The sequence below is a fragment of the Scyliorhinus canicula genome, chromosome 23, assembly GCF_902713615.1.
Source record: "Scyliorhinus canicula chromosome 23, sScyCan1.1, whole genome shotgun sequence".
NCBI lineage: Eukaryota > Metazoa > Chordata > Chondrichthyes > Carcharhiniformes > Scyliorhinidae > Scyliorhinus > Scyliorhinus canicula.
Genome location: NC_052168.1, coordinates 23,954,516 through 23,966,841, shown reverse-complemented (window position 1 = coordinate 23,966,841; position 12,326 = coordinate 23,954,516). Strand labels below are relative to the sequence as shown.

The following is a 12,326-nucleotide window of genomic DNA, read 5'->3' as shown; positions in this document are numbered from 1 at the left end:
CTCTTCACATCAGCCTGACAGTGGTCTCACACTCAGACAGCACAATGAGGGTCTCACATCCAGACAGCACAATGAGGGTCTCACATCCAGACAGCACAATGAGGGTCCCACACCCAGACAGCACAATGAGGGTCTCACACTCAGCACAATGAGGGTCTCACACTCAGCACAATGAGGGTCTCACACCCAGACAGCACAATGAGGGTCTCACACCCAGACAGCACAATGAGGGTCTCACACCCAGACAGCACAATGAGGGTCCCACACTCAGCACAATGAGGGTCTCACACTCAGACAGCACAATGAGGGTCTCACGCCCAGACAGCACAATGAGGGTCTCACATCCAGACAGCACAATGAGGGTCTCACACTCAGCACAATGAGGGTCTCACACCCAGACAGCACAATGAGGGTCTCACACTCAGACAGCACAATGAGGGTCCCACACTCAGCACAATGAGGGTCTCACACTCAGCACAATGAGGGTCTCACACCCAGACAGCACAATGAGGGTCTCACACCCGGACAGCACAATGAGGGTCCCACACTCAGCACAATGAGGGTCTCACACCCAGACAGCACAATGAGGGTCTCACACTCAGACAGCACAATGAGGGTCCCACACTCAGCACAATCAGGGTCTCACACCCAGACAGCACAATGAGGGTCTCACACTCAGCACAATGAGGGTCTCACACTCAGACAGCACAATGAGGGTCTCACACACAGACAGCACAATGAGGGTCTCACACTCAGCACAATGAGGGTCTCACACCCAGACAGCACAATGAGGGTCTCACACACAGACAGCACAATGAGGGTCTCACACTCAGACAGCACAATGAGGGTCTCACACTCAGACAGCACAATGAGGGTCTCACACTCAGACAGCACAATGAGGGTCTCACACTCAGACAGCACAATGAGGGTCTCACACCCAGACAGCACAATGAGGGTCTCACACTCAGACAGCACAATGAGGGTCTCACACCCAGACAGCACAATGAGGGTCTCACACCCAGACAGCACAATGAGGGTCTCACACTCAGACAGCACAATGAGGGTCTCACACTCAGACAGCACAATGAGGGTCTCACACTCAGCACAATGAGGGTCTCACACCCAGACAGCACAATGAGGGTCTCACACACAGACAGCACAATGAGGGTCTCACACTCAGACAGCACAATGAGGGTCTCACACTCAGACAGCACAATGAGGGTCTCACATCCAGACAGCACAATGAGGGTCTCACATCCAGACAGCACAATGAGGGTCCCACACCCAGACAGCACAATGAGGGTCTCACACTCAGCACAATGAGGGTCTCACACTCAGCACAATGAGGGTCTCACACCCAGACAGCACAATGAGGGTCTCACACCCAGACAGCACAATGAGGGTCTCACACCCAGACAGCACAATGAGGGTCCCACACTCAGCACAATGAGGGTCTCACACTCAGACAGCACAATGAGGGTCTCACACCCAGACAGCACAATGAGGGTCTCACATCCAGACAGCACAATGAGGGTCTCACACTCAGCACAATGAGGGTCTCACACCCAGACAGCACAATGAGGTTCTCACACTCAGACAGCACAATGAGGGTCCCACACTCAGCACAATGAGGGTCTCACACTCAGCACAATGAGGGTCTCACACCCAGACAGCACAATGAGGGTCTCACACCCGGACAGCACAATGAGGGTCCCACACTCAGCACAATGAGGGTCTCACACCCAGACAGCACAATGAGGGTCTCACACTCAGACAGCACAATGAGGGTCTCACACTCAGACAGCACAATGAGGGTCCCACACTCAGCACAATCAGGGTCTCACACCCAGACAGCACAATGAGGGTCTCACACTCAGCACAATGAGGGTCTCACACTCAGACAGCACAATGAGGGTCTCACACACAGACAGCACAATGAGGGTCTCACACTCAGCACAATGAGGGTCTCACACCCAGACAGCACAATGAGGGTCTCACACACAGACAGCACAATGAGGGTCTCACACTCAGACAGCACAATGAGGGTCTCACACTCAGACAGCACAATGAGGGTCTCACACTCAGACAGCACAATGAGGGTCTCACACTCAGACAGCACAATGAGGGTCTCACACCCAGACAGCACAATGAGGGTCTCACACTCAGACAGCACAATGAGGGTCTCACACCCAGACAGCACAATGAGGGTCTCACACCCAGACAGCACAATGAGGGTCTCACACTCAGACAGCACAATGAGGGTCTCACACTCAGACAGCACAATGAGGGTCTCACACTCAGCACAATGAGGGTCTCACACCCAGACAGCACAATGAGGGTCTCACACACAGACAGCACAATGAGGGTCTCACACTCAGACAGCACAATGAGGGTCTCACACTCAGACAGCACAATGAGGGTCTCACATCCAGACAGCACAATGAGGGTCCCACACTCAGCACAATGAGGGTCTCACACTCAGACAGCACAATGAGGGTCTCACACTCAGCACAATGAGGGTCTCACACTCAGACAGCACAATGAGGGTCTCACACTCAGCACAATGAGGGTCTCACACACAGACAGCACAATGAGGGTCCCACACTCAGACAGCACAATGAGGGTCCCACACCCGGACAGCACAATGAGGGTCTCACACTCAGACAGCACAATGAGGGTCTCACACTCAGACAGCACAATGAGGGTCTCACACTCAGACAGCACAATGAGGGTCTCACACTCAGACAGCACAATGAGGGTCTCACACTCAGCACAATGAGGGTCTCACACTCAGACAGCACAATGAGGGTCTCACACTCAGACAGCACAATGAGGGTCTCACACTCAGCACAATGAGGGTCTCACACTCAGCACAATGAGGGTCTCACACTCAGCACAATGAGGGTCTCACACTCAGCACAATGAGGGTCTCACACTCAGACAGCACAATGAGGGTCTCACACTCAGCACAATGAGGGTCTCACACTCAGACAGCACAATGAGGGTCTCACACTCAGACAGCACAATGAGGGTCACACACCCAGAAAGTACAATGAGGGTCCCACACTCAGCACAATGAGGTTCCCACACTCAGACAGCACAATGAGGGTCTCACACTCAGACAGCACAATGAGGGTCTCACACTCAGACAGCACAATGAGGGTCTCACACTCAGCACAATGAGGGTCTCACACTCAGCACAATGAGGGTCTCACACCCAGACAGCACAATGAGGGTCCCACACTCAGCACAATGAGGGTCTCACACACAGACAGCACAATGAGGGTCTCACACCCAGACAGCACAATGAGGGTCTCACACTCAGCACAATGAGGTTCTCACACCCAGACAGCACAATGAGGGTCCCACACTCAGACAGCACAATGAGGGTCTCACACTCAGACAGCACAATGAGGGTCTCACACTCAGACAGCACAATGAGGGTCTCACACTCAGACAGCACAATGAGGGTCTCACACTCAGCACAATGAGGGTCTCACACTCAGCACAATGAGGGTCTCACACCCAGACAGCACAATGAGGGTCTCACACCCAGACAGCACAATGAGGGTCTCACACTCAGACAGCACAATGAGGGTCTCACACCCAGACAGCACAATGAGGGTCTCACATCCAGACAGCACAATGAGGGTCTCACACTCAGCACAATGAGGGTCTCACACTCAGACAGCACAATGAGGGTCTCACACTCAGACAGCACAATGAGGGTCTCACACCCAGACAGCACAATGATGGTCTCACACTCAGCACAATGAGGGTCTCACACTCAGACAGCACAATGAGGGTCTCACACTCAGACAGCACAATGAGGGTCTCACACCCAGACAGCACAATGAGGGTCTCACACTCAGACAGCACAATGTGGGTCTCACACTCAGCACAATGAGGGTCTCACACTCAGCACAATGAGGGTCTCACACCCAGACAGCACAATGAGGGTCTCACACCCAGACAGCACAATGAGGGTCCCACACTCAGACAGCACAATGAGGGTCTCACACCCAGACAGCACAATGAGGGTCTCACATCCAGACAGTACAATGAGGGTCTCACACTCAGACAGCACAATGAGGGTCCCACACTCAGACAGCACAATGAGGGACTCACACTCAGACAGCACAATGAGGGTCTCACACCCAGACAGCACAATGAGGGTCTCACACTCAGACAGCACAATGAGGGTCCCACACCCGGACAGCACAATGAGGGTCTCACACTCAGACAGCACAATGAGGGACTCACACTCAGACAGCACAATGAGGGTCTCACACTCAGACAGCACAATGAGGGTCCCACACTCAGCACAATGAGGGTCTCACACTCAGCACAATGAGGGTCTCACACTCAGACAGCACAATGAGGGTCCCACACTCAGACAGCACAATGAGGGTCTCACACCCAGACAGCACAATGAGGGTCCCACACTCGGACAGCACAATGAGGGTCTCACACCCAGACAGCACAATGAGGGTCCCACACACGGACAGCACAATGAGGGTCTCACACACAGCACAATGAGGGTCTCACACTCAGCACAATGAGGGTCTCACACTCAGACAGCACAATGAGGGTCTCACACTCAGACAGCACAATGAGGGTCTCACACTCAGACAGCACAATGAGGGTCTCACACCCAGACAGCACAATGAGGGTCCCACACCCAGACAGCACAATGAGGGTCTCACACCCAGACAGCACAATGAGGGCCTCACACTCAGACAGCACAATGAGGGTCTCACACTCAGCACAATGAGGGTCTCACACTCGGCACAATGAGGGTCTCACACCCGGACAGCACAATGAGGGTCTCACACTCAGACAGCACAATGAGGGTCTCACACCCAGACAGCACAATGAGGGTCTCACACTCAGCACAATGAGGGTCTCACACTCAGGCAGCACAATGAGGGTCTCACACTCAGACAGCACAATGAGGGTCTCACACTCAGCACAATGAGGGTCTCACACTCAGACAGCACAATGAGGGCCTCACACTCAGCACAATGAGGGTCTCACACTCAGACAGCACAATGAGGGCCTCACACTCAGCACAATGAGGGTCTCACACCCAGACAGCACAATGAGGGTCCCACACTCAGTACAATGAGGGTCTCACACTCAGACAGCACAATGAGGGCCTCACACTCAGCACAATGAGGGTCTCACACCCAGACAGCACAATGAGGGTCCCACACTCAGACAGCACAATGAGGGTCTCACACTCAGACAGCACAATGAGGGTCTCACACTCAGACAGCACAATGAGGGTCTCACACTCAGACAGCACAATGAGGGTCTCACACTCAGACAGCACAATGAGGGTCTCACACACAGACAGCACAATGAGGGTCTCACACTCAGTACAATGAGGGTCTCACACCCAGACAGCACAATGAGGGTCTCACACTCAGACAGCACAATGAGGGTCTCACACCCAGACAGCACAATGAGGGTCTCACACCCAGACAGCACAATGAGGGTCTCACACCCAGACAGCACAATGAGGGTCTCACACTCAGCACAATGAGGGTCTCACACCCAGACAGCACAATGAGGGTCTCACACTCAGACAGCACAATGAGGGTCTCACACTCAGACAGCACAATGAGGGTCTCACACCCAGACAGCACAATGAGGGTCCCACACCCAGACAGCACAATGAGGGTCCCACACCCAGACAGCACAATGAGGGTCCCACACTCAGCACAATGAGGGTCTCACACTCAGACAGCACAATGAGGGTCTCACACCCAGACAGCACAATGAGGGTCCCACACCCAGACAGCACAATGAGGGTCTCACACACAGACAGCACAATGAGGGTCTCACACTCAGCACAATGAGGGTCTCACACCCAGACAGCACAATGAGGGTCTCACACTCAGACAGCACAATGAGGGTCTCACATCCAGACAGCACAATGAGGGTCCCACACCCAGACAGCACAATGAGGGTCCCACACCCAGACAGCACAATGAGGGTCTCACACTCAGCACAATGAGGGTCTCACACTCAGCACAATGAGGATCTCACACCCAGACAGCACAATGAGGGTCTCACACTCAGCACAATGAGGGTCTCACACTCAGACAGCACAATGAGGGTCTCACACCCAGACAGCACAATGAGGGTCCCACACCCAGACAGCACAATGAGGGTCCCACACCCAGACAGCACAATGAGGGTCTCACACTCAGCACAATGAGGGTCTCACACCCAGACAGCACAATGAGGGTCTCACACTCAGCACAATGAGGGTCTCACACTCAGACAGCACAATGAGGGTCTCACACCCAGACAGCACAATGAGGGTCTCACACCCAGACAGCACAATGAGGGTCTCACACTCAGACAGCACAATGAGGGTCTCACACTCAGCACAATGAGGGTCTCACACTCAGCACAATGAGGGTCTCACACCCAGACAGCACAATGAGGGTCTCACACTCAGCACAATGAGGGTCTCACACTCAGCACAATGAGGGTCTCACACTCAGACAGCACAATGAGGGTCTCACACTCAGCACAATGAGGGTCTCACACACAGACAGCACAATGAGGGTCTCACACCCAGACAGCACAATGAGGGTCCCACACTCAGACAGCACAATGAGGGCCTCACACTCAGCACAATGAGGGTCTCACACTCAGACAGCACAATGAGGGTCTCACACTCAGCACAATGACGGTCTCACACCCAGACAGCACAATGAGGGTCTCACACTCAGACAGCACAATGAGGGTCTCACACCCAGACAGCACAATGAGGGTCCCACACTCAGACAGCACAATGAGGGCCTCACACTCAGACAGCACAATGAGGGTCTCACACTCAGACAGCACAATGAGGGTCTCACACTCAGACAGCACAATGAGGGTCTCACACACAGACAGCACAATGAGGGTCTCACACACAGACAGCACAATGAGGGTCTCACACCCAGACAGTACAATGAGGGTCTCACACCCAGACAGCACAATGAGGGTCCCACACCCAGACAGCACAATGAGGGTCTCACACTCAGACAGCACAATGAGGGCCTCACACTCAGCACAATGAGGGTCCCACACTCAGCACAATGAGGGTCTCACACTCAGCACAATGAGGGTCTCACACACAGACAGCACAATGAGGGTCTCACACTCAGCACAATGAGGGTCTCACACTCAGCACAATGAGGGTCTCACACCCAGACAGCACAATGAGGGTCCCACACTCAGCACAATGAGGGTCTCACACTCAGACAGCACAATGAGGGTCTCACACTCAGCACAATGAGGGTCTCACACCCAGACAGCACAATGAGGGTCTCACACCCAGACAGCACAATGAGGGTCCCACACTCAGACAGCACAATGAGGGTCCCACACTCAGACAGCACAATGAGGGCCTCACACCCAGACAACACAATGAGGGTCTCACACTCAGACAGCACAATGAGGGTCTCACACCCAGACAGCACAATGAGGGTCTCACACTCAGCACAATGAGGGTCTCACACTCAGACAGCACAATGAGGGCCTCACACTCAGACAGCACAATGAGGGTCTCACACTCAGACAGCACAATGAGGGTCTCACACTCAGACAGCACAATGAGGGTCTCACACTCAGCAAAATGAGGGTCCCACACTCAGACAGCACAATGAGGGTCTCACACTCAGACAGCACAATGAGGGTCTCACACTCAGCACAATGAGGGTCTCACACTCAGACAGCACAATGAGGGTCCCACACTCAGACAGTACAATGAGGGCCTCACACCCAGACAGTACAATCCTTTCATCCGGAGATCGTACACACTACACACCATATAAAATTCCAAACAGCTCCACGATTTTATGGAATTCCAAACAACATCACCATATAGAATTACAAACACCACCACCCAAAATAATTTCTCCTTTCTTCTTGTTTATAAGAAAATTACCTGTCATTAATCTCCAACAATTTTCTATTGTAGTGCATTTCTGCACCTATGAGCAGGAGCTCTTCGCAAAGTACTGCCAGACTTCAATTTTATTGGAACTTGACTCATTGCTGTCCCAGCAAGCTTTAAGGGAAGCTATAGATAACACTGAATTGATTGAAGCAAAGGGGAAACACAGCCAGGTTGCAGACCTCATACAGGTAAATGGCACATTAACCATTATGTTCCATCACTAGTGATGCTAATGGTTTAAAGATGCATTTGACTGTAAAGACCCACTCGCTTCCTTTCCATTCCTTCTTCATTCAGTCATACTTCCCTTTCTCCCTCCAACCCTTCATTTCTCTTCCTCATTCTCTCTCCATCTCCTCACTTCCTCTCTCTCCCTACCCTCTCACCCCCCGACTTTCCCTGTCCATCCATACCTCTTCCTTCCCTCTCTCTCTTGCCCCCCCTCTCTCCCTCCCTTTCTCTTCCATCCTCCCCTCACCCTCTGTCTCCCTTTCCCTCTCACTACCTCCCTCCCTCGCCCTCCCTCCGTCTCTCTCCCTTTCATATTCCTCTCCCTCTTCCTCTCGCCCTCCCTTCCCTTCACTCCCTCCCTATTTAAAACTATATTTAGTAATTATCTAGGTCTCTTTCAATTTTAGCAATTGGATGATATTTGGAGGGAGGTTCGCTGGATCACAGATGTGCTGCAATACGCTCGATACAGACAGCCTCCCACTGGGACACCACTGTGCTGGATCCTGGAGATGTCATCCATTGTGGGGGTAAATGAGAAACCAGAACCAGTGACAGACCACCTGAATTCCACCGCCTGCTCTCCAGGCTATGGCAGGAAGAAGGAACCTTCAGGTGTGTGTTTAATTTAAAAAAGCATGTGGGAATTGGGGGTTGAGCCTAGTTTCAGGGTTAACACACTTTCTGAAGGCTACATTCACCTTTGTTTTCTGGAAGGGGTTTTCCAGCTGTTACAAGACACTCGTCTGTCTTAAATGAGCGACCCCTTAGTTAGTGCCCCTCGTTCTAGATTCTCCCCCAAGAGGAAACATCCTCTCCACGCCCACCCTGTCAACACCCCTCAGAATCTTAAAGATTGAAATGTAGTCACCTCTTACTTTTCTAAACTCCAGTGGATACAAACCCAACCTCTCCGCCCCCCCCCCCCCCCTTCCCCCCACCGAGGCTTCCAATTCCTCCCTGAGATTCCGATTCATCCCCATCCGCCCCACACTAGGTCCCCAATTCCCACCCTCAATCACTGCCAGGCCGCCCACCTCTCCCCCCGCCCCCTGAAACCACCGATTCTCCCCTCTTGACCCTTGCCATCCTTCCCGTTGAAGCCCTCTTTCCCATGGGGCTCCAGGAGCTACAGTTCACTTGATTAGCTGCTCCCCTCCCCCCAACTCCAATCGACCCCCCCCCCCCCCCCCCCAACAACCTGGCCTTGCCTCTTCTTACTTGTTGACACATAAGCCTTGCTAATAATCTCCGAATAGAAATGTTTCACCGTCCCTCAGCCAAATATCACGGAATCCAAGGTCATCACATAAATCCTCGGACTGGGATTTTCCGTTGCGAGTCAGCCCTGCCTAGCGAGAATGGAGAATTTGGCCGCGCCATTCACTGGCGGGGGGATTCTCGACTCCCGCCGCTTGTCAATGGGATTTCCCATTGAAGTCCCCCCCCCCCCCCCCCCCCCTCACACACCGCCGGGAAACCCGCGGGTGGGGGTTGTGCTGACGGCGGGAACAGAGAATCCCGCTGCCAGCGAACAGCTGGAGTATCCCGCCTATGAATTCTATACGCAGTCTGATAACGTCTTGCTCATACAATCAGATAGAATATCCAGCACCAAAGCAGGTCATTTAGCCCATACACTCCATGGTGGTGTTAATGCTCCAGTCCAACATTTGCAAGAGATTTTTGCTTTCAGTAGTGGGGAAGACTGACAACCATTTCATTTCTGTTGCTGAAATTTCCATTGCAATCATGATCCCAGATTACAGTGTCAGGAAAGATTGAACACTTTTCTCTGGGAAAATGATCGATGTCCTTAAAATTATGTAAGTGCGAATGGGGTAAACAGAGGAAAGATATTTCCACTTGACAGGGAAACCATAAAAGGCCATCAGTACAAGTCGTAAATCCAATGGGTGATTCAGGAGAAACTTCATTGCCCAGAGGGTGGGGAGAATGTGGTTCTGTCTACCACAGGTGAATAACGTTTCTGCATTAAGGACCCACTGGATAAACACATGAGGGAGAAAGGGTTTGGAGGATATGTTGAATGGGTGAGATGAAGCAGGGTGAGAGGAGGTTTATGTGGAGCATAAACAGTTGGACAGAATGGACAGTAAATTCTGGGTAATTCATTAAAATGTCATTATTTCGGGCGGCATAGTGGCACAGTGGTTAACACTGCTGCCTCAGGGGCGGCATGTGGCGCAGTGGTTAGCACTGGGACTGTGGCGCTGAGGACCCAGGTTTGAATCCCGGCCCTGGGTCACTGTCCGTGTGGAGTTTGCACATTCTCCCCGTGCCTGCGTGGGTTTCACCCCCACAACCTAAAGATGTGCTGGGTAGGTGGATTTGCGACGCTAAATTGTCCCTTAATTGGAGAAAAAATAATTGGGTACTCTAAATTTATTTTATAAAAAGAAAAAAACCACTGCTGCCTCACGGTGCTGTAGACCCGAGTTCGATCCCTATCCCGGGTCACTGTCTCTGTGGAGTTTGCATAGTTTCCCTGTGTCTGCGTGGAATTCACCCCACTACCCAAAGATGTGCAGGGTAGCTGGATTGGCCACGCTAAATTTCCACTTAATTGGAAAAAGATTTATTTTTTATTTAAAGAAGTTTCATTATTCCATAAGAACATAAGGTACAGCAGCAAGAATGGACCATTCGGCCCATCGAACCTGCTCTGCCATTCAATACGATCATGGCCGATCTTAGCTTCAACACTTTCCTGTGTACTCCCCATATCCCTCGATTCCCTGAGTGATCAAAATCTGTCCGTCATGGCCTTAAATGCTTTCAATGATGGAATTTTCATAACCCTCTGGGGCAGTGTCAACCCTGTCAAATCTCTTCAGGATCTTGTATGTTTAAGTGAGATCGCCTTCCAGCCTTCTAACTTCCAAAGAATATTGGCCCAATTTACTCTGATTTGTTCTCTCAATTTCTTTCAGTTTGTAAAGAAACCACAGATGAAGATGATGTTTTCTGGCCAATGGAGAGAGACTGTGATTCAGAGCTCTCCCTGAGCTCCGATCAGCTGGATTCAGTGGGCCCCCAAAGCGATGAGCACCATCACTCCGAGACCAGCTTTGCAATGGAAACAGACAATCCAAACCCACGGTGGCACTTTGATCTCCACAGGGTCCAACACAAACACAAGGGAGCGGACAAAGGGTTCCACCGGACTGGGAGCCTGGAATTTACAGAAAGGACACTGAAGGAAGGCAATCCCTGCAAGTTCTGGTCACAGCCAGGATCAATGGATGAAGGCACGGCAGAGTCTGATCAGGAAGGATCCTACAGCTTCAGCAGTGAGATTGTCCAACACATCAGTCTACCTGGCTGCAGTCTGGTCGAGTGGATCAAGACCTCGCAGGAGACTTAAGAATCCTGTTACCTTAAAGCTGGACTAACCATTCCGATGTAAAGTATTCAAAGCTCTGATTAAAGAGTCACAGAGTATCTTTGAGGTGATTTTTGACATGATTCGAGGGGCCACTTGGCAAGTTAGAAGATGCCAGCCTGTGTTCGCTGAGACCTGCAGTCCAATCCAGGTGAAAGGGGTTAAGTCTTTCTCCCTCTGATGTTGGGGTGAGTGTGGGGGAGTCACCTGGGGACACGTCAGACTGAGCTGTGAAAACCCCACCCTATCTCCACAGTGGTGGCTCTCTGGATGAGCAGAAGCAAAGGTTGGCAGGTGTGGGAAGTGGAGGTAGTCCTCACTCCTCAAGCTGGGAGCTGAGGCAGGTTGTGGGATGGATTTGAGGAAGCTGTCCAGCCAAGCCTTCAAAGGGAAACCAGCATGGTTTCAGGAGCAGTGGCCCCTGGGAGAAGCAGATGATCAGTGTCTGAAGGACAAGTTTCTGATGGCAGTTCATTGTCTCATTCATCAATTTCCAGTATTTGCCACCATTAATATAGAATGATCATTACAAAAGAGGCCATTCAATCCATCATGTGAGTGCTGTCTCTTTGAAAGAGCTATCCAGCTCGTTCCCCTCCCCTCCCCTACTTGTTCCCCATTGCCCTGCAAACCTTTCGTTTTCAAGTATTTATACAGTTCCCTTTTGAAAGTTGCCGTTCAATCTGCTTCCACCGCCCTTTCAAACAGCACATGTCAGACCACAAC

At 51.7% G+C, this 12,326-nt stretch overlaps 1 protein-coding gene across 8 annotated transcripts in view; it reads left to right on the top strand.

Annotated features, from left to right (window-relative positions):
* Positions 1-11,659, top strand: part of LOC119956443 (ankyrin repeat and fibronectin type-III domain-containing protein 1-like) — a 320,281-nt gene extending 308,622 nt beyond the window's left edge. For all 8 annotated transcript variants that reach the window (XM_038783684.1, XM_038783685.1, XM_038783680.1 and 5 more), the window contains 3 exons: positions 7,985-8,151; positions 8,602-8,809; positions 11,149-11,659. In XM_038783684.1, coding sequence (XP_038639612.1) covers positions 7,985-8,151; positions 8,602-8,809; positions 11,149-11,582 — 809 coding nt within the window. In that variant the 3' untranslated portion in view covers positions 11,583-11,659. The remainder of the gene's footprint in view (positions 1-7,984; positions 8,152-8,601; positions 8,810-11,148) is intronic.
* Positions 11,660-12,326: the final 667 nt, after the last annotated feature.